Source organism: Danio rerio, chromosome 12 (genome assembly GCF_052040795.2).
Source record: "Danio rerio strain M-AB ecotype USA chromosome 12, GRCz13ab, whole genome shotgun sequence".
Taxonomy (NCBI): domain Eukaryota; kingdom Metazoa; phylum Chordata; class Actinopteri; order Cypriniformes; family Danionidae; genus Danio; species Danio rerio.
The window spans coordinates 22,985,497-23,009,747 of NC_141032.1; the positions used below are offsets into that span (position 1 = coordinate 22,985,497).

Genomic DNA, 24,251 nt, shown 5'->3' on the forward strand with positions numbered 1-24,251 from the left:
CTCTACAAAGTGTCTGAGCCTTGCAATGGCAGCTGTATGAGACGGGTTCATCTAGCAGGTATGTAAGGTTTCCATACCATACAGTTGACCAGCTAAACATTAAAGCACAATTTGCAGCAGTCGCCTGTTTTCCTAATGTAATCTGAGCTATATCTACTGCACGAACATTGCTATAAAGACACTATCTGAAGATGAATTTGCATGCGTGAATCAGAAACATTTCCATTCAATAAATGTGCAAATAAAATATGATGTACAAACTTATTAATGATTCCTACTAGTCTTTCTCGTGATAAATAGTTAGCAAAATCTAATATGTAGCGGGGGGAAAAAAAAAGAGTTTATCAGACGCTGGATTCGAACCAAGTTCATGCTCGAACGTGTCAAAACATGTAGACATGTGTCTTACAAGCGCGCCACTGAGACCGTTAAGGATACTGCAACAGTTTACACCTATGAATCACAATATTTCCTTTATAATTCACTCAGTGCGATGTTCAGACCCAACTGTGTTAACCGCATCAGCTAAACTCTCCCACTCTATTTTTTTCTTTTGTTGTTAATTCCGGAGAACAAACTTGCAAATAACACCACTTTTCTCCGGTCTACCTCCGAAAGGAGCACCTCCAATTCACACTGTTCAAAGTTTCTATTTTTGCCTTCTTTTGCCGTTGCTTTTTCGTTGGGTTTTTCCAAAGTAGAGTAATTTGCATATTCATACGGGGGAGGAGGCAGGGAGGGGTTTTGTGCTCGTGCATGTTGCGCTCAGTTTCACGTTCATTTAGATGTACAAAAGAATATGCGTGAGACTCGGCGTACGCGGTGTTTCATACATCTGATTTTTTTCTGCGTACGCACATTTACAGCTTTGTGCGTTCGCAATGTTTTAGTATGATTTCCACGCAAGTCTTCGTACATGAGGCCCCTGGTCTGGAGGCATAAAGCTGATGACGATATAACATTGCCGTAGCAAACTGTGAGATATGTAAACTTGGGATTGTCTGACAGGTGTTTTAAGTCGAGGTGCTATTTGATTTTATTTATAAAATATTTATTTTATTTTTTAAATTATTTGTTGAATGTTAAAATAAGGTGAATTAAATAAAAAAAGCAACATCCTGGATCTGTTTCTTCGCTCTTCTTTATTTTTTTTTATGCATTATAGAAATATCGGATCGGATTCGGTATCGGTTGATACTCAAAATCAAAGGACTCTGACTTAAGGGCAAAAAAACCTGATTGCGACATCCCTACCGGTAACCCTTAACTTCAATAGAAGCTTTCTTTAAAAAAATAAATAGTGAGAACAATTTAATTTTTTGGCCAGCTGTCCCTTTAATAATCTTGACAACAAATCAAAAATGTGAATTTTCAGTCTCACAATTGAGCAGATACCCAACAGTGATGATGACAACAACATCGGCATAAATATTCAACAAACAAAGAGTAATCTGATAACATTTCCATGCTGAACACCATGCTGGGAGCACGCAGTAAGATAACATAACTGTTTGTTCAGACAACTCTTATAGGCTATTTGGGACAACATTAGAGGGAATAGTGTTGGTTAACGTGTGTTTTTATGTAGTTCTCGTTTCCCCGTTCTCCGGGTAAGATGTAATGGATTTTGTACAGCGTGTGCTCAGTCTGCTTCTGTTGAATCTGGGTGTCCCATTAGTCTTGAGAGACAAAAGTGGCAGAAAGTTGAAAGCGGATCTCAATGAAGTTGAGGGCCTCACATTAGCATGAGTGCTAATTTTTGCTTTCATGCAGCAGGCAAAGAACTGAGAAAGCCACTCCTGAGGGACCTGCAGCTGAGGTGGAGGAAAAACATTTCATTATTCATCACTGCTACTGGCACTGTGCGCCTTTCTTTCTTTCTTTCTTTTTCTTTCTTTCTTTCTTTCTTTCTTTCTTTCTTTCTTTCTTTCTTTCTTATTTTTTGTTTTCTTTCTTTCTGTCTTTTGTTCTTCTCCCTGATGTCCTTTTTGTTGTGTTTTTGCTCATTCTTTCTTCCTTTTTCTGTTTGTCCTTTTTGTTGTGTTTTTATCAATCTTTCTATCATTCTGTTTTTTCTGGTAATTTCATTTACTTCAGTTTTTTGTCCATCAGTTTCTTTTAATTTTTGTTGTTTTCTTTCTAAATGTCTTTTTGTTCTTTGTTCTTTTTCTGTGTATCTATCTCTTCATATTTCTGTCTGTTTTTTGTTTGTTTTTTCTTTTCATGTTTTGCTCGTTTTTTTTTTTTATTTGGTTATTTTATTTTATTTTTAGTCTGGCATTTATTTATTTTTACTCATTTTTTTCTGAATCTCTCTGCCTCATCTTTTGTTTTGTGCTATTTTTTCATTCTTTCACTCTTTTTTTTTGTTTGTATCACTTTTTCATCTTTCATAATACAGTGATAGTTCATATTAATTTGTTAAAGCCCAGCAGGATATTTCTAAAATGCATAGTAGAATTCATACAGTGACCCAGTCATGTGTCATAGAGATGTCCCCAGTGTATTTGTTTTAAGAAGTCTGGATCAGATGGAGTGTACCGAATGATGGACCAAACACATTGTTCTTCAGATATGCATCATAGTAATCATCAGCTTTACTCGCTCCCAGCATCTGTGGCTACTGAACGATAGCTGCAGGGGGCTTTTTTCTATTATCCATTGTTAGTTTCACAAAACTCAAGCCGTCATATAATTTTAATCATGTTCCACTGAAGTTATGAGGGTCTCCGTGGGAGGTGATATGTGTGAAGTTGTATATATGTGAGATACAGGGGTTGGTTTTCTTCTCTGCATGTAAGGGCTTGTTGGAGCACATTGGTGGTGCAGTGAAGTAAAATACCGGAGGTATAAATTATGTTCAAAAAAGCTTGCATGTCCTTAACCAGCGGGAAAATGTGGAAGTTCACCCAAAAATACAATTTTACTCACTATTTATTAATCCTCATTTCCCAAGTTGTTCCAAACTTGTATGGGTTTCTTTTAGGGGTGGGCGATTTGGCAATTTTGAAAATCAAAACCTTGATTAATTGAACATTTTAACTCTATTATGATTAATGAACAATTATTTTATTCATTTATACATTTTTTTGCCCTCATAGTTCACTGACAGGTTTTGTACAGTAAATATGCACACATTACAAGTGAGAGATTGAATGAAGGGTGCATTACTTGACATTAAAATTATTGAAGAAAACACGCGCTATCTACTGTCTGATTATTTATTGAACATCAACGCTGAACAACTGAAATTAAAACACTTATTGCTTAAAACCAACAGTCACATTGTTCTTATAAAAAAGTGAAAATAAATAACTTGCACATTTGGAAACAAAATATTTTTTATGTTTTTCACATCAAAAGTAGAAAATAAACAGAATTTATCTCTTTTAAATAAAATAGCAGAATGTAATGGAAAATATGCATTCTCATGCATGTCTGCCTCAGCTTCCAATCATCATCAATGTAATGCAAAGTATAGCTCACAAATGAGTCCATCGTCCTACTTAACTACAGATCAGATGTGGCTGCAAAGTGCTAAACATTTTTCAGTACAGCAGCTACATTTTTACTCGTCTTGTACATGAGCAGGGTCACATAACTCCACACAGGGTAGGGAAGGTAATTGGAAAAAAAAATCAACCTGAAAATATTTAATTGATTATAGGTTCTGAATGTCGATTTAAATTACTTTTCATTTAATTGCCTAGCCCTAGTTTCTTAGTTTTTTTAAACAAAAGAATATATATTGAAAAATTGTATGTAAACAAATGGTCCCCATTGACTTCCATCAACTTTTTTTTACTATGGAATCAAATTGGTTACATCAGCCAGTGTGGTTATCATGTCCTTCTGAAAATGTTGTTTTGTTTCAGCAGAAAGTGGTTTTCATTTTTGGTTGAACTATGCCTTTAAATATTTTAACCAAAGGATTTTTAAATGTCCCTTTCAAGTAAATGTTTTTTGAAAAACTGACTTTTTATTATTTCATAGCAGGACTAAATTACATTTTTAAAATATGCATGATTTAACTAATGTACTGTATTTATAAGCTATGTTGCATTTAACTAATGGGATGCTTTAGATTGTATAAAGATAATACTGAAGTAAAAAAAAGAAAAAAAAAACCTGTTGAAAGAAAAATAAATGGTAAAAAAATTGTGCTGAAACCCTATTGTAATAGTTAGAAAAGACCAAAGATTACAGCTTTGTCATAAAACTGATTGTGCACACCAAACCATAAGTTACAGAGATTTGAAACTTTCCAAAACTTAAAAATTGCCATACATTGTTTTTGTCCAAGTTGGCACCCACTAGTGGTATTGTGAAACACAGATGCTGTAGACCAATGAAATGTCAACACTTATTTAAAACTTAAGTGCTGACTTTAATAAGCACTTATTAAAGTTTATTCAGAATGAAACTTGGTGGTCTTGTTTGACGATCGTTCTTGTGGACATAGAGGTTTTTTAGTAATTTGAAATAAATTGGCCACACACACAAAAAAGTTGACTCAATTTAAAACTGTATGGCAACTTCCTGCAGAGCTTTTTTTTAGTTGACCCGACTTAAATCGAGTCAAGTGCAGTATTTTGGTTGGAAGCCAAGTCAAAAATTCTCCTGCAAGTTTCCTAAATATTTTGAGTTGAGTCAACTTTTTTTTTTTTTTTTTTTTTTTTTTACGGTGAACTAGGGCTGACATATTGCAGTTCATAAGTGATTTTATATTGCACACAACATTCATGTCATAGGTAAACCTTTTCAATCCAAACAACTTTGCCTCAAGAAGTCTTGTAATCCACCAAATCATTTGCTAATCATTCCAAATGATTTAAACAATAAAAACAACTTCCATTTCCTAGTTTCAGTTTTTTCATAACTGTCTAAGTTCTATAGGTCAGTAATTATCCAAAAAAAAAAAAAAAATAAATGAAATTATGTGTTCTAAAGAATTCTAAAGAAGCATTGTGATTATTTGAACTACATTGTAATCTATTGTAAAATGTGTATTTCAGTTTTCATGTATGTAATCAATTCATTGTTATATATTTTTAAATAATTATTGATTTGACTTTATTGACCTTGATTCTTCTGTTAAGTATGAACTGTAATCTTTTTTTTGTTTGAATCTTCTGTACTTTTGCTGTTTTTGGTTAAATGAGGCTGTGTGACGTTCACTGTAAAATGCATGAATCTCTCATCCATCATTAAACTCAAGTCTGAGGGATTTTATGATCATGTTGAGTTACACTCATGGGCTGGAAAGGAATGCCTCTAAACGAACCCTTTAAACTGTTGAATAAATTCTGAACAACGTCATATACAGTAGATCATCACTGAACCTGTCCAAACTGACAACCAATGATAATATAGTACAAAGCAAACTTGAGCTACCAATGAAAGCAGGGACATTTTTTCTCAGAGACAAGTACGTCTAAAGACATCTTGGTATTCCTGTGATTCATTTTTAATACAAATTATAAATTTATCCGTCTCCGACAGAAGTGCTTTGTTGGGATATGCAAGATTCAGTTTTAAGCCCTGAAACAATCCAAGTCTTCATGGAAAAGCCAGCTTAATCTGGAGAGCTAATTATACACTTAATAGCTGCACTGACACTTTTAATAGCCATTCCTAGAACTGAGTGTGAACAATTGTACGAAGTTTGCCAACCACACGACCACATATTCTCCCATAGATTAATAAATCCCCAAGTACGCTTGGCATCAGATTTGAGAAATTCTAATCCTATAATTCAGCTCTTTCATCTATAACAATGCTTTCTGTATCTGATGTATCTGTAGATCTGTCTTGAACAGTGCAGTAGATGATAGCTAATATACATACACAGTGGATGGGGATTTATTAGGCCTGTCTACTCTGATTTCAGTCTTTTTAAATTATTTTAGGAAATGTTCTTTTATTCATCTTTTAGCATCCATCAAACAGATTTTCTACACTTTATTCCCTCAAACACATGCATATTTTAGAAGCTGGACCATCCCCAGTCCTAGAGTGACTGTGAAACTGTTAATTGGCCAGTGCTGTCAGGACTGATGGCGGTCTTGTACTCAATTGAACTCTGTGACAGAAACAGCGGCAGGCCGGCCAACATTTCTGACCAGATGGATAATTGTTCTAATAAACAAGATGCGTATTTGTCATGTTCTGTTTGTAAAATTATTGAACATCTTTTAATTTTTATTTTTTACTGCATCAACCGAGCTTGACAGCACCATGCACTGTTTACACTGCAAAAAATGTCTTTCTTACTTAGTTTTTGTCTTGATTCTTAAAGCAGCATTTTTTAATTTTTTAATTTTTTTGCTTTGAAGTAATAATTTTACTGTGATTATTGTACTATACTACAATTAATTTACTAAAAACTAAACTATTTAGTTTACTCCATTGGCATATTATTTATCTTTTTTCAAAGAAGAACTCGTCATTTTGATGTTATATCTGAAGAGAAGACAATAATTCACTAGCCATGCATACGCACAAATGTGTGAAATGTGTATAGATGTTTAAAATAAAATAAGTCATGATTCATCAAAACTTCAATCCTAATATTAATTCTAAATGTACAAAAAAATTCAAGAACAACTTATATCTCATGTGAACAATCTTGTATAAAGGGGGCCTTATAAACATGTATAAAGACCTCTACATATGATTAGATATGTTGTTTACAGGGTGACTATAAAGTAACTTGACATTAAAAATGTATGTGAGGCAACTGTGACTGCATCTTTAGAAAGTGTACAGATATGTTTCCTAACGGTGATAAATGACCGTTCAGGCAGGATCACACAGAGTGTGTTTTTGTGGCAAGAGGCACCTTTTTTAAATGGTTTCTATTGGCATTAAATGTTTTGCGTGATTTTCATGTGCCCAGAGTGCTGCTGCACCTCGTGTTTCAACAGCGCGCTCTGTGTGCCTGCAGTTGGAAAAAGTTGCCCAACATCAGAAAATTTGCAGTCTTTTCTAGTCAACAAAAACACAGTGTTCAAACGATAATGAAGGTGTTGGTTTTAAGTTCTTTTCCTTTTTCTTTTGGTGCAATACTTGTCTCTTCTTAATTCATAATTTGTCATCTTAGAATTTTCTAAGGGCCAATGTTATTTACTCTTGTAAAAAATGCTTCTTGATTTACGAATTTTTTAATTTTTGGACTAGAAACAAGACAAAAACTCTTTCTTTTGTGGTGTACAGTTCTCCTTTTTTACAAAAAAAAAAATAAAAAAATAAACAGTTTGGAATGTCAGGTTTTAGTGTGTAGCTTTTTACATTTTTCGGGAGATTTAGGTGCAGTTTTCAGGATTTTTTTTTCTTGTTTCTCCCTTCACAGATTTTCGGCTCTTCATCATGCGGCTCTCACTGGCACTACTGACCTCTTGTCTCTCCTGTTGGAAGCACAGGCCACCGTGGACATTAAAGACAGTAATGGTGAGACACTTTATAATTTTTTCTCTCATTAATTTATTCATTTTCTTTTAGGCTTAGTCCCTTTATTAATCTGGGGTAGCCACAGCGGAATGAACCACCAACTTATCCAGCATATGTTTTATGCAGCGGATGGCCTTCCACCTGCAACCCATCTCTGCGAAACATCCATACACACTCACTCACAGTCATACACTACGGACAATTTAGCCTACCAAATTCACCTGTACCGCATGTCTTTTGACTGTAGGGGAAACTAGAGCACCCGGAGGAAACCCACGCAAACACAGGGAGAACATGCAAACTCAACACAGAACTAGGGGTGTCACAATTTATGCTCAATTTCGATTATCGAATCAAAAAATAGAATCGTCGATGCTGCCACGCCCCCATGTCACGTCAGCTTGTCTTGCCAAGCGGGAAAAAACAGGCTTGTTGAAGTGCTTGTTAAACTGCAGAAGCAGGAAACCCGTCGACAGAACTTAAACCCTCTACTCTTTCAATGAAGTGGCCGGTGCATTTTGGATTTTCAGTGAGTTATGTTGACAACGTTTGTGTTGTCGACAAAAAAAAAACACAGTTTTGCAAGCTCTACTATGTACGTATTACGTACGGTTCGTCCGATAGACAACACCGGCATCGCGATCCTCCGCCCGCCCCCGTTGCAAATCCGCTCGCGAACAGTACACACTCAGGCCCTGTTTACACTGTCTTTGTTTTTAAATGGCATTTTAGAACGACAACGATTTAACATCCACAGTGGCGTGTAGCGTTTCTGAGCAGCCCTCCTTCCTCTCTACCTCTGACACACACACACACACACACACACACACACAGACACAGACACACAGACACAGACGCACAGCCGCTCAAGACAGCAGGTTCAGGCAGTCAGGGGACTGCTTCAATCTTTCACTCACTTGTACTTAGTCATTTTAGCGAACACCTCAGATACTGTTGGCTGGTTCCTGTTGGTTGTGCGTCTTTTTTTACCGACGCCATTATAACGACACAGATCACTGCCTATTCACGAGTCCCACAGAAAAAGTGATTTACAGGTGGTAATTATGTGTGTAACTTGCCTTTATTCATTTACTGTATGATTTGTTTATGGGAAAAACAAAGACCACGCAGGTCAGGTAGTTTAAACGGTAGGCTACAAATAATTAATTGGTCATTAATTAATTAATTATTCATAATCGAAAATCGAATCGAATCGTGCCTTTAGAATCGAAAATGTAATCGAATCGAGGATTTGGAAGATCGTGACACCCTTACACAGAACGGATTATTATTTAATATTTTGCTGTTTTGGAAGATGAAAGGCATATAAAGTTTACATTTCCTCTTGATTACATCAGAAAAATTTCATTTGAATTGAGCTCCGATGAATCAAGCTCAGATGAATCGAGCTAAGATGGGCTTTTATACTCTCAAAACTAGCTTGCTGATGATAGCCTCTGTGAAATTGCATACTTATAATTGTTATAAATGTTATAAATGAAGTCAAGCCAAAGTTCACAAACTATAAGGACCCTGCCATACACCTGATGCAAAAAAGCGCAAGACGTGTATGGTAGGATTTGTTGCTACTTTCAGACCAGCGCAACTCTGATTTTTATTGTTTGCAACATTTTTTGTTTTTATTTACAATTACATCCAAAGATGCTTCTTCTTCATTTACTTTTGGTGAATGTAGCCTTGGCCAGGAAGAGTTGATGTCATCAGGCGGTACCCAATGATCATTGGGGGTTTCAACCCTAAACCGCAACACCCTCGACATTGGTGGGTCAGCAGTGGTGGCCAAATCACTGCCCATCAACTCCACCTGGCCTCCAGCTAAGCTCCTCTCTTTTAAGCTGTGCTTTTTTAGTTTATTCATGACAATTTGCGTTTGTATAATTTTGTTGTTGTTATTATTATTATTATTATTATTATCAGTATTATTTATTATATACGCATATTTATATTCAGTTTAATAAAAACAAGTTTAGATTTGTTAAATAGACATTTAAGAATTATCAAAATGTCAAGAGATTTAGTTGTACACATTATTTATTGCTTATATGGGTTAAACATAGATACAAATTTCTAATTTTAAAAGAAGAATTATTTTGCCAGGATAGAAAAAAAGCACAGCTTTTTTCATTACAAGTCTTGTAAAAATAATGATTTTCTGCTCCCTGCTTGTAGGTATGCGTCCATTGCACTATGCTGCTTGGCAGGGGAAGGCTGACTCTGTGCTTCTGCTGCTGAGAGCTGGAGCGTCTGTGAATGGAGCTTCACATGATGGACAGATCCCTCTCCACCTGGCGGCACAGTACGGACACTATGATGTGGTATGTAGCTCAATATTTCTACACTTTTGACCAATTTGTGGCTTTCTAGACTGACACGGGGAGGGTAATGTCAAGATTAAAATAAAGTCTACACACTAGTGTCATCATCCATTGTGTCAGAGTAGGTGTGATTGACAAGTATTGTAGTGACTTGATGTTACTGATTTAATTGGGGTCAGTTTATGGGCCAGTAATAGAAATGCCCATACAATGTGCCCAAATAGATTTCATTCCAATATCAAAGTATAATTTTATAATTGTTATATTCTTTGAAGCACAAACTTTTATTGAAAATTTTAAACTGAAGTTATCCAAATGTCAAAACTTAACAAAAATGGACAAAAAAAAAAGTCAGTTTGGTAATAAAATTAAGATTTTAAAAATAAAATCTGTCATTCCTTTTAAAATCTTTTCATCCATAACATCCCTAAAAATTATAAAAAAAAATATATAAATAAAATATAATAAAAATGTATTAACTCATGGAGGTCTGGATTTGGGGTCACACTCAAAATTGAAGTGGAAAATTACACTACAGGCTTATCTAACTTTGATGTCTTTAAAACAAGTCAAAATGAGGCTTAGTAGGGTGTGTGGCCACCATGTGCCTGTATAACCTCCCTACAATGCCTTGGGATGCTCCTAAAGAGGTGGCGGATGATTTCCTGGGGGATCTCCTCCCAGACCTGGTATAAAGCCCCTGGACAGTCTGTGATGCAGTGTGATGTTGGTGGATGGAAAGAGGCATGAAGTCCCAGATATGCTCAATCGGACTGTTAAGCGTTTCCTTGAGTTTTTTTTTTTTTTCGAGCAGTGTATCTTATAGAACCACTGTATTTACACACCACATAACACCAGAAATAATAATAAATAAACAAATAAATATTGTCAGTTGCATTTATCTATCATCAATCTGGCAACCTGCATATGCTAATATTTAGATTTTGAACTGCTGGCAGTTCATCCACTAGCAGTCAATATTACAATACCTTACCTTTGATTACAATATTATAAATATTATGAATAAATAAAATAGTAGGTTTGATTTTTCCAGCTACTGTAACTAACAAGCAATTGACACTTTTCTTTAAAAAAATGTAACAAGAGAGGCTGAAATCATTTGCCCGAAGAGAGAAATATACAAAATAAATGGCAAAAAAGGCTGAACGCAACACTTTGAAAGTGACTCAGGAATGTGGAGCGAGGCTAATCAAAATATAGCTTTTCAGGCTGTTTACAGTTTTCTGGCAGCTAGATAAAAAGGATGCATAGTGTTTTATGTTCTCTAAAGGAAAAAGAAGGAATATCCAAGACATGTCGCAGCACGCTCAAGGCAAAAAAGAGAGGTCCCTCGCAAATATAGCATTACCTTGCAGGTCTTTGTTTCCTAACAATGCATTTTTTTTGTTTACCTCGCTGTCTATATAATACCTCAAAACTAGGTTAGACTGACCATTTGGCTTAAAATGGAGAGTATTCCCTTTCCAAATGTTCAAGCCTTTATTACAAAACATGTCACTGGATATACTGTGTGTCTTATAACGTAATCATTTACAAAGGATCAACAGTATTTCTTTGGCCCTTCCCTTTTAGTCCCTGACCTTTTTGGATGCTATTTCAGCTTTTAGAATGACTAAAACCGATATGGTTTTTGACGTTGTCTTCTATTGTGTAAATCCCAGTCAGCTCATGCAGCCAGACACATCTTTTCTGGCCTTTCACTAAATTCACTGCATGTTTCTGTTTTTCCATCTCAGTCTGAAATGCTGCTACAGCATCAGTCCAACCCTTGTACTGTCAATAAGGTGAAGAAGACCCCTCTAGACCTGGCCTGCGAGTTCGGCCGACTCAAGGTGAGCCGTGTGGAGTGTTTTTCTCAATAACAACAAAAATATGATCTGTTGTGACCTTACAACTTAGCTTACTGCTATTCCACTTCCCTGGAATTGATTTTTGCTGTTCAACTCTAGAAAAATAATATACTGTATTAGCTACAGCAATGTGGTGTGGCAGGAAAAATCCAAACATAATACAATTAATAATACTTTTGCTGCTCGCACAATACTGACACACAATTTCAAACAGAATGCTTATGAATTAAAGGACTTTATCAGTCCTTAATTAATGATATTGTTATTAGAGATGTAACAATTCACTGTGAGCCGATTGAAAATCGTTTCAAATATGTGGCGATTCAAACCGGTAGAATTGTTGAACAAATCACGATACATTTTTTGAACAGAGGGGACGCTGTGTTTACAGGTGCAAACTTGCTTTACCTGCACATCAGTGGCGAACAAGAGATAGATCGGCAGAGTAAAATGACAGTGGTGAAGTGCACCAGACCAAACACAAACTGTGTGCAATTACTGTGAAAAGGCTTTTACTAACAGAAAAACAAATATGGTGCACATAAACCATCAGCACAGTGAAAAACTACTGCCTCAGACGTCTGTGTATACACACACAAAAAAAAATGATTAAGAATCCAAACCATGCACACCAGATAATTTGCAGCTCTGCTTGCTCTGAAAAGTGCTAGATCACACGGTGCATCAGTGTTTTCATAGCAAAAATGTAAAGATGTTTTTCAGACCGAAAGAGAAAGTTGTTCTGTTACAGAAGCAGGTATTCGATTAGGCAACACTTTATAATAACTACACACTCTGAATCATTTACTAAGCATTAGCATCTAGTGATTTCATTATTTGTTAAGCATAAACTCTGTGCAGAGTTACTGAAGCTTGTCCTCCGTGCTTGCATTTTTTTTTTTTAGTTACTTCTTTGGTTTGATGCGTTAATCTTATTGTCACTATTATTCAAAAGAAGGTAATGATTCGCACTCGATTGCTTCATACTGTTTTTATTTTTACTTTTTCTTACATTTTACGGGTTATAACAGACGTTTCGGCACAAAGCCTTCCTCAGTATGTTAGTGTGTTAAGCATAAACTATATTAACGTTGATTTGAATAATAATGCTATACTTAGTATATAGTAATGAAAAGTAAATCATTAACAAAGTATGAAAGTACAATTATTAAGTGCATTATAAATGTGGTTATAAGTCATGAATAGAGCATTTTTAGCTGCAGTTATAAACTACTTACTAATGTTTATTAATGTAGAGTTAATGCTTAACAGAAAATGCATTCACTATTTGCTAATGCTTAATAAGATGTTCATAGTGTGTAGTTATTACAAAGTGTTGCTTTAGATTATTTTTACACTCTTCTTTTCAAATTAGTTTATGCATATTTTAATAGTTGGCTTTTTATATTATTAAATATTTAAAAATGTTTGAAATTATCTTCTAAAGTGCATCACAGTGATACTTATACTGATTAATTATTCAAGTAATATTAATAATGCACCATTATAATCATATTCAACTACTGTATCTATACAATAATTAGTTTTTTTATTGCCAGTGGCCAGTCCCCTGGAGCAGAGGGCGTATTGACCACCTTTGTAAACACCGCTCTCTGGTTTAGGAAAGGTTTACCTCTCCACACAAACCATCTCAGTTCTCAGTGAATGTTTTTTTCAGCAGGGGACATTGAATCGTGAAATGTATCGAATCGGGAGTAAGGTGAATCGTTACAACCCTAACTGTTATTGAAGATGCTTTAGATGCTATTGCAATTAAACAGCTGCATACTCAATGTGCTCGAAATCAGCATTATATAAATGACCTCTTAAAAGTCATTCATTAGTAACTAATTACTAATTACATCATTTAAAATTTTTTATAGTGATTTTTACAATAATAATTGTTCACACTTACAAAAGGTGCATGTTATTGCATTACAATCAGATTGAATTAAAGTTACAATCAAATATAAGTTATAAATATAAAGTGATTTAATTATCCAATGAGGAATTAATGATTCAGTACTACTTAAAATCTTTATAGAATTATATAGTTAAAATTTAAGAGTCGAGTTTAAGATAGTTATTTAAATATTTTATTTGCATGCGTTTTAATAAATTATTTTCTTAACAAAAGGATAACTCTTATATAAAGGAGGGTTACAGTTAATATTTTATACCATATATTCCTTTTTCTGACAAAGTTCTTTGTTTCTTAAGCATCTGTGATTGTCTTGGTAGTTATTCAGCAAAATATATGTGCAGAAAGATTCAATTACTCTGCTTCTCTGTATTGATTTTAACAGTATTATTTATTTTATTTATTAATTATAAGTGCATTATAACTAACTAATATGAAAATGTAAAACACTCTGTTTTTTGTTACTTTGTAACACACTACACTACTCACAATGTTAAAGTTCGATTAAAGAGTAGCGAATATTAAGATAAGATTTTTATTACAAAAAAATTAAATAAATTCAGGTGTACAGGCTTTATTAGTGATGCTAAAATGTATTTTACTCGTAATATTAACAATTTATGTAGTTATGAGCTTATGTAATGAATCTGACAGAATTTTAATAATGCGTCTGACGTTTAATTTAGTAACATGTGGGTCAGGGTAGTCCACTAAAGAACAAAAATGTGTATTTCAGCAGACACGAGGATGACATAAGTGCAGTGAAAATGTTCAGCTATTAGTATTTCTGCATCAATTTAGTTAGGGCTCGTCTAATTTAAAATAGCTGTGACCTTTATAACATTTATCCGAGTTATCCAGAATCTATTTCCAGACCACATTTTTAAATATAATTATCAGGAGTTCATGACATAACAGAGCTTGAACAAGTTTATTTTAACGTAGACTGCATTACAATGCACATTCAGTGGTAAAGTATGTTTATTTTGGCGAAGACTGTATTACAAAGCATAGCATGCCATTAAGCTAATACAAATTGCCTGCACAAAGCAACAAGCTCAGCGAATTTATATTAAAATGCTTCAAAAGATGGCTTTCATGATGACAATTCCAGCTGAGGGATCTTTAATTCACCTTAAACTAGATCTGCCAGAGCGAACTCTTTAATCTTTTGCGCGCGAGTCATTTGGAATTATAGAATGTAAATGCTGCAGCGAGAGTCGTGCTGATGGAATGAGTCTAATTTAGCAGCGCAGCAGAGAGTCAGTTGCTGGGCTGCAAGAGGATTTCTGCCCTCGCTGGAAACTGAATTCCATTTGACAGATTCTCAAACACCAAACAGTACAAAGTCATATGCCTGGCCTGACAACTTGGAATGTTTGCTTTCCAGTATTTTCAATTGGCAGTGACATCTTGTTTAGAGTGTCAGCAAAACTGGAGCACTTTCTGTCTGAAAGTGTTCTAGTTTTGGGTTGCTTTCTTACTGTTGTTTTTGTCATTCTTTGCTTTAGGTGACCCAGTTGTTGTTGAATAGTAACATGGTGGTGGCTCTTTTAGAGGGTAACGGCAGGGATAACACCCCACTGCATCTTGCTGCCCGCAATGGCCACAAGGACATCATCAGGTCTGTTTTTCTCTAACCACAACACATTTATTCATTTGGGCTTCCCTGCCTCTCCCGTTCAGTCTATATGGGTCAAAGATTAGACGCTTTAGTGCCCATATCAAACTCAATTTACAATGATTTTATGTACGTAGAAAGCATATTACATAGAACTAAAGTCAAAATAAAATGTGGAAATATGTGTAAAATAATGTTACAACTTAGTTGTCCTTCATAGCAGAAGTTAAAATAAATAAAAACACATTAGTATTCTGAACTATATTTCTTAAATGGTCTACCTCAGATTTTCTTTCGGATTTTTTGCAACTTAAATAGGTGTGGAAAGCTGTGAGCAGAAGGCTGGGGAAGTCTGTCATCTGTCATTGGCCCATACTAACTCTAACTGACTCAAGATTTTTTATTTAAAGAGTGCTTATTTTAAAATTGATACACGCACATACATACTCTGAAGGAACAGAATGTCCAAGGGCAATGAATTGTTTGAATTCATATCTGAAAGCATTTGAATACCTAGTCAATCCCCTGAGAGACATAATGACTTTAAACACACACCAAGTGCTCTTGTTAAATAATGATCGTTAAAGCCAATCATAGTCATAGCTGTTGAACGTGTGAACACAATGACCAATCAGCAGTCTTAAATAATCCCCTCAGCCATGCTGTAATTGCAAGTGGGAAATGTTGCTATTGTCCCATTTAAAAACATTTTTGCAGAGTCACAGACTTGTAGAATTTGGTATTTCTGACAAATATTTGTTACTTCTAGCTCATAGGATATGAAACCTCAGTCTCATGAATAATAATTATTAGAGAACGATGCATCATCACAGTACACCTATGCTACATCACTGGCAGTCCTGCCCTGTCGTAGATTTCAAACCCTGAAGATAAAAATAAGACAAAAATCCCATAATTAGCCAGTTATTTACTAATATTATAGCTAACAGATGCTAATGTTGTCTTGATAGATGTTCAACACGCACAAATCTGTTCAAATCTCAGAAAATGTAAACCCTTAAAAAAGTCTAGGGTTTCATGTCCATTAAAGATAAATGACCAAACAAAATTTTATTATATTTGAAATTACTTTCTAGTGAAGCTTGGACCACTAGGGCAAAGCCTAGTGTTTTAAAAGATTGTAATAAACTATTAAGAAAGTAGATCATAAAGATATATTTTAGCTATATATAGGGCTGGGCGGTATTGGAAAAAAAAAATCACAATGTCATGGTCCATATTATTCGGTATGCATAATTATTGAATATAAACAATACATTTAGGAATATTATGATTTTTCCCCCACTTTATACTAATTTACCAACAACACTAAGGCAAATAGTTTTAATATTTATCAAATATTTAAACAAAACATCTGATCTTTTTATAATATAATAACCATAAGTGTTAAAGACACTCTTAAACTTGATAAATAAAATGTTACTAAGTGTATGCAATGATAAAGGTAGATTAACATCTGTAAGGTGTGAATAAAAATGATACCGTAAACCTCAAACTCTGTAAACAGAACAAATTATGATAATCAAATCTGAGCTTTCAAGTAAAGGAAATAACCATCTTTATTCAAATACACACTTCAGCATTACAAATGGTGAAGTTGGATGACTACATTAACCCTACGCTAAAAAATCAGATGGGGTGCTAGCGGCTGAGATGCACAAGAAAAGGAACCAAAAAGCCACTCTGGCGGCATCCTTGCATCCTTTTTTATTTTATAATCTCTGCACTGCTCCTCTACAGCACTCATTTTTGCATGTGTTGTTATTCTGACCTGAAGTGACAAACGTGTGCATGTGGTTTTCTTCACCATTTTCAATGCACTTTCCACTCGCTCTCCCCTGGCGTCTCTCTAACTAGTTAACTGTCAAGCGTTTTCTCAAATGGACAAACCATTCCTGCAGCTCCGATACAAGTTTTTGGAGAAAAGTAAAAGCACTGCAGTGATTGGATTTGCTGTGTTTCTCAGGTAATTAATCTATCATTATTACTGAAATGTGTATATTCCATAAAAAGTATCAGGCAGTTTGGTTAGTTCTACTTGCATGAATCGCGGAGCATTTGTGGCATTTGGAAAAGTTCTGATGTTTTCCAAGTAGCTGTACCTAGAAAATTGTGCCTCCATTAGAAATGACAAACACCCTAAGCTTATTGGGATTCCTTCCAAGGAGCATGCTCAGCAGCCACATTTTTTTATCGTTATTGACAATGGTGTTTGGTCAATAAATACTAATACCGATTTTATCTTTCAACTATATTTTTACATTAAAATGATGTATTTCAAAGCAGCAACAAAATATAACTTGTCCCAATGTGGAGTTTTAGATATATTTCTATTGCCAGCTACAATAAGCAAATGGCCAATTCAATCTAAATCATTATAATATGAGCGTACCATCGGGGAATATATGAAGTCAAAAACTGATACAGCTGATAAATACCTTGTAGTTTCTTACACCATGGCCCATAATGATCCAATTTAAATCACTAGATAGTAAATAGGTGGGCTTTTTAAATACATTTGACCATATACATTTAGTAGCTATAAAAGTAATCACCTCAAATGGAATTTGACGACCATTCAAAGTGTTAAAAAAGGGACAAGTCTAAACATCCAAACTGTTCACACCGGAATTGAATGTTTTCCATGTGTGATTGGATTGATGAAAACATTTCTTTATATCAGAGTTAACTAAGGCCCAATTCACCTACAAAACTAATTTAAATTCAACCCCGGTAGGCAGCAAGTTGCAACAAGATAGCAAGAGTTGTACAGTACGTGTGTTTATGTGCATGACGTGGTGCTGTATCAAGCCGGTGGCCAGGCAGACCTAGGCTAGACGCTTTGTTGACATGTTAGTCGAGCAAGGGAGGTGAAGAGAAGAGTGTGTGGAATGAGCATAGTGCGAGTAGTGTGTGCATGTGTTGACCTGGACTGCCCTGTAATGAGAGGACTGACGGCGCTGTGATGGTAACACGCATAGGAATGAGGCCGAATAGGGTTACAGCAGTCAGTCAGCTGCTCCACACACTCCTCTAGCAGTAACCATATATGAAAGTCCACACTGCAGCTCTGGCTTTCTGGAATGCTGGAACTTGTAAACATGGGAAAGATGGACAGCATTTGATGCACCATTTGGTTGGTTGGTTTGCTGAAGACTATTTTTTTGCAAATTAATGAACTGTTTCATTGGTAAATAAATATTATAATGTGGATGTTTAAACAACACAGTAAAAGTTTTCAAATGACATCAGCATTTTTGATTGCTGAATACAAACTTTTGAAAACCCTTTCGAAGTGCAGGTTTTTAAAAATATTAGCATAATATGTCACTATGTAAATAAAAAATGCATTGCTGTGAATGTTCATAGCATTTCTTGTGCAGTCTGTGGGCATACTGTACACACATATTTGAGTGTGTGTGCAAGTGTTTAATGTTTATTTTTGAAGTGACATCCAGCTTCTGCTCTGGTATTTATTCTGCAGTGTTTATAGTCATGTACGCATACACTTAAGCGGGTTGCATGACGGCACTCATAGAAAACAAAGTTTAGATTCTTAAAAATGTGGCATGCGCTTCTCTTCCATATGTTCTACCATGTTAAGAGATCAAACAAAAAAATATATTTCGTCATTTTATACTTATCTTTTTAGTCTAAACATGTATGATTTACTTTAATCAAATGGAAATTACTGTAATTATTTAAGATTTATTTTTATTTTCTTTTAAACTGTTTGCTAGATAATTAATTTAGAAAATAAACGTAATAACACATGTACAGCCAGTAATTTAACATGTATTTATTTACTAAATCATCACATTTATACAGCAGCTCACCAGTGCAATCACCAGTGCAATCAATCAGTGGCAGCTATAGGCTTGTTTGCCTCCAATAATAAAGTCACAACCAGGAGGGATGAATTAAAATAAGACTTACGCTGAGTTGCAAATGTCCAGATAGCAGTCTGCTCTGCTATCATAACTATGTTTTTATTAGCTGTCAGTGCAGAAAACCCTGCTTTAAATAAACTGATTGGAAATTATGTTTTCTAAATTGTGCTGTATGTAAATTTAGGTAATGTTTTTATATGGCCCTGTACTAGATCATGACCTAGTTGTAGACCCTGAGTAAGTCTGCACACTGTATATTACTGTCTCTGTGTTAAAGGGCACCGATGATGAAAATCAACTTTTGGACAGAACTGTGTGTAGTTAAAGTCTGTCCACAGTCAAATTGGAGTTTTATATATAAACACAATGTTTATTTTTTTTTTTTCATTGCCTGATGTTAAAATAGAATCAAAATCCCTCACTCCCACATATTAACATGTCTCCGTAGTAACACGTACAGTATAATCATATCCACAAGACAGGACGCGCACAAAGCAGCTGAGATTAAAAGATCTGTTCAGCTCTCTGCGATCATCAATCAATTTAAGACGGTGCATGTTTCTAATACAGACAGTAAAATTTCTACGCCACAACAGCTTCATAATGTCAGTACAATTATAAAAGAAGATGCTTGAATCCTGGTGTGGACTTAAATCCGGTTTATTTTCTACATTAACATAATTGATGTCCATACAGCAGTGGATATTAACATGTATCCTGTCACATTTGTATGCAAAAACAAAAACTAAACGTGTGTGTGCGCATGTGCACAAACTTTATAGCAACTTTGCGTGTGACTCATCGATGCAGGAAGGCTTGAATTTACTCCACACAAAAATACATCAAATAACCGTTGGGAAAGTTCTTACTGTAGTATGGAAGATCTTGTCTGTCACTCTGCTATTTATCTACGTGAAAGCTACACACATCAGAGCAGATCAGACAGAGCAGATCAGATAGATCTCTATGGCACTGACATGCATGTGAAAATGGTGGGCGGGGAGAACCAGCTCATTTGTATTAAAGGCTCAGGCAACAAAAACAGCAATGTCCTAACCGCTCAAATTTCCCAGATTTAAAGAGGTTTAATAAATAATCTGATGAATGTTTTGAGCTGAAACTTTACAGACACATTCTGGAGACAAAAGACATATTAAATATTGAAAAATGGGTAAAATTGGTGCCCCTCACAGCAAGTCTTTTCCACTAATATTTGCATGTTGAAATCACAAGTGTGTCTCAATGTGCTTGGCTCTTTATTGAGAAAGTATAGCTTTTTGTGTAGTATTACATTTCACACTTCCATATGTGAGATCTGAGGAAATTTTCCATGAAAAACCTTTTAAATGTTAGTTTGGTAACTTTTTTTCATACTAGGGTTTCACAAAGCTTCAGAAAGTTATAGGTACTACTTTTATGCTGCTTTCTATGTCAATCCCTGTTTACTTCAAATCTGTGGAAAAAAGAATAAAAGAACAATTAAAATTCATAAAGATTTTGAACAACATGAAGGTAAACACTTTGGATGACCTCTGTTAAAAACAGGAGGCTAGGCTTTTATCCATTGAAATGACTGAATTAATCAATTGTGGTTTAATGGAAAATGGGTCCAGCACTGCTGAATCCTGAAGAGACACTGACAATGTGAAAGGATGCAGAGGCTGTGTTTTTGTTACTCAAAAGTTTTAAAATACCATGACATTTGACCTCTTGCTGGTGGTCCTAAACCTTACTATCATCCTGTGGTTTCAGCGTTGCATACTCACTATGCAGCTTTGGTGTTAAATTTGGGTTTGGACTACTTTACAGTATTACTGCAGGCTGAATTTCCTACATTGCTGCAATAGACTTATGTTCCTCATTTTATCTCTTTCTACAGTTTCTTCTCACCTATTTAAAATAATTTCAACTAAATTTGAGATTTCATATCTGCCTATTAAGTAATTTGCATAATAAAGTATAAGACCTGATACCCTGGCAGATTCGATCTTGTGGTAATGAGCAGCTGAGAGTGAGTTTGTTCGTGACTTGTTGACAGGATGGATCATGTGTCACTGTGGTCTATCACTCATTTTTAGACTGCTGCTAAAAGCTGGGATTGACATCAACAGAACCACTAAATCCGGGACGGCTCTGCACGAGGCTGCCCTCTACGGGAAAACTGAAGTAGTCAAATTATTGCTTGACGTAAGTGGATAAATACAGAATAACAGAAACTGGAATGATTTACTATGTTTATTTCATCTCTATTCCTATGCGAGATTTATTATAAAAGTTTTTAATGTTTTTGGGGTCTTTCCCAGAGTAAAGTGCTTCAATCTGTAATATTAGAGCACAATGATTTTAATGTGTTTCTGTTAGTAATATACGCAGCCATTTTTACTTAACTAAGTTAACTCACATTTTAATCCATTGCTTCCCCTTCTGTCACAGGCTGGGATTGATGTGAACATCCGCAACACCTACAATCAAACAGCTCTGGACATTGTGAACCAGTTCACTACTTCACATGCCAGCAAAGAAATCAAACAACTCCTCAGAGGTGACTCAGGAATCCACTGCTCTCGGTTTTGTTCTTGAATCCCTTGATCCAGGTTTTTTTCAGTTTGTTCTGTCATTTCTTTACCTTTCCTATTCCAAGCCATTCATGTTCTATTTTCTTCTGTTTTTACTTTTTCTCTTCAGTACTTTATTCTATTCCCTTTTCCATTTCTTCACACTTTACTGTTTCCTTTTAATAATCCTTACTGCTCTCTTACCCTTATTTTTATCTTCTTTTTACTCTTCATTCCCTTCCATTTCCTTTTCCAGGCTTTTCCATTGTATTATTTTTGCACTATTTATTAATTTCCTTTCCCTCTTCTAAGCTTTTCCTTTTTATGATTTCCTTTCTTATCAGTTGTTTTCTTTCCACTCAGTTCTTTCCTTTTCTTTCCTTTTCCCATTATTTATCTTTTAATTTCCATTATTTTTCATTTCCATTATCTTTCCTTTTCTTTGCCCTTTCCTTTCCTTTCCATCTTCCAGGCTTTTCCTTTCCATTATTTTTCCATTTAATTTCCATTATTTTAAGAGGTCACGCTTAGCTGATGATTGATAATAAAGCTTGTTTGGCATGCTGTCCCGGGAGAGAGCCCTGAGCTTATAAGATTCTCGAGCCCTGGGCTTCCTCCCATTAGTGGTGCGAGAGGGGAGTTTGAGCTCAGTTAGATCTTAATTAACTCCGCCAACTTGTTAATCACTAATCACAGATTATAGGGATAGCTATACGGCTTACTAAGAGCTTGTCTATCGTGCCAGTTTTGTATTGTTAAATTGCTTATATCGCATGTTTTTGGACTGTGGGAGGAAACTGGGGAACCCAGGGGAAAACATGCAAACTCCCCACAGAAATGTCGACTGATCCAGTAATAATGACTTAATCTGTTAATCACTGGGTTGCCATGTTGCCCAATCTAGTAAAAGGCAGGAGTAGGAGGGGTGGGAGGGGGATTTTTCAAGACGAAGATACTGAGGTAAGAAACTCTGGTTATTTACAGTGAGTTAAGAATCCTCTGATTGGTGAACCATGTGTTGGATAATGTGGGACCAGTCGTGGACAATCAAAAGCATGTGCATTTTTATATGCATAAGCATCATTTTTCATCTAATTTCCATTATTTTTCTGTCATTTCTTAACTTTTCCTTTTCCAAACCATTTATGTTTTAATTGCTTACGCTTTCATTTTTCTCTTCACTACTGTATTCTTATTTCCATTTTTTACACTTTACTGTTTCTTTGTTCCAATCCTCACTGTACTCTTTCCTTAGTTTTACTTAATTCCCTTCCCTTATATTTTCCTTTCCCTTTTCAGGCTTTTCCATTGTATTATTTTTGCACTTTTATTAATTTCCTTTCCCTCTTCCATTTCCTTCCCTTTCTTTGACTATTGTTTTTCCACTTTGTGCCCCCTCCAATATGAAGTGTAATGTATATTATTTGATGTCAGGTCATGAGTCTTTGTTCATTGTTCTCTTTGACTGTGTGCAGACAATAGTTGTCTAGAGTGTGTTTAGTGTTGTGTACTCATTTCTGGGAACCTGCTTTCATAAGCTTTGTTATAAAGCTATGGAATTGCATAACATTACTTTCCCGGGGCACAGCAGTGACAGCCTGGAGATTTCACTAAAAGTTTTGTTTACGTCTTTACGTGTCTGTGTCTAGGCGTACGTCTGGATGTGTTAAGTAGCTGCACCCTTCTACCGTCCCTCCTGTAATCCAGCAGCTTGTTGTCTTTGAAGTGCGAGCTTTGATACGAGCACTAAAACGGCTGAAGGAGCCGTGTTTGAAGATGAGAAGAGTTTAGCAGTTCAGCTCCTCATTAAAGTTTCAGGAGATGTGCTAAGTGCTTCAGAGTATTTAAACATTACTCATCTTTAAATTCTGCTTATTACACTTCTTTATTGCGAACAAACACCACCTGGGTCTTGAACGTTTGGTCATTTTGACCGATACGAAGATCTCCTAAATGACTAGTAGAAGACTTGATGCAAATTTTCAAACAGTTTTTCTTTCTCTCTCATTCATGCATTCATTGCTCTGGGTGGTGACCTTTAGACGCCAGTGGAGCATTGCAGGTGAGAGCTTTGAAGGACTACTGGAATCTCCACGACCCCACTGCTCTCAACATTCGAGCAGGAGATGTAATCACGGTAGGCATAAAAGAAATTACGTTTCAAGCAAACACTCCACTATTTCTCACACGAGGTGCCCTAATTTAATACTGTATAATGTGTGTTATGCAATAGGCCTATATAATTGGCAGCATGCTGTTGATCTGCATTGTTGCTTACTAAACTATATTCTGATAAATCACAGAAACATCAAAACCAAAAGATGTTTAGGCTGGTGAATAAAAGAGTAGAGCTAAAAGCAATATTCACTAAGATGCAAGACAACACTATGAATTGCACACTGTATCATATTTATAACTGATGATAATCACGTCCCACTCATAAGACAGAATAAAGTAACTGGTGAATGGTAATTTGGTGTTCCCTACAGAGATTACTTTAGCTTGCTGCAACATGTTCTGGCCAATCAGCTTTTGATGTCTGGCTGGAATGAGCCGTAGCTTGTTGTTTGTGCTATGATAGCATGTG

At 35.4% G+C, this 24,251-nt stretch overlaps 1 protein-coding gene across 14 annotated transcripts in view; it reads left to right on the forward strand.

Annotated features, from left to right (window-relative positions):
• The window catches only part of caskin2a (CASK interacting protein 2a), an 85,089-nt gene that overhangs the window by 24,766 nt on the left and 36,072 nt on the right, over positions 1–24,251 (forward strand). For all 14 annotated transcript variants that reach the window (XM_087276100.1, XM_087276104.1, XM_087276101.1 and 11 more), the window contains 7 exons: positions 7,352–7,449; positions 9,640–9,785; positions 11,543–11,638; positions 15,089–15,201; positions 21,188–21,296; positions 21,543–21,651; positions 23,707–23,801. In XM_087276100.1, coding sequence (XP_087132226.1) covers positions 7,352–7,449; positions 9,640–9,785; positions 11,543–11,638; positions 15,089–15,201; positions 21,188–21,296; positions 21,543–21,651; positions 23,707–23,801 — 766 coding nt within the window. The remainder of the gene's footprint in view (positions 1–7,351; positions 7,450–9,639; positions 9,786–11,542; positions 11,639–15,088; positions 15,202–21,187; positions 21,297–21,542; positions 21,652–23,706; positions 23,802–24,251) is intronic.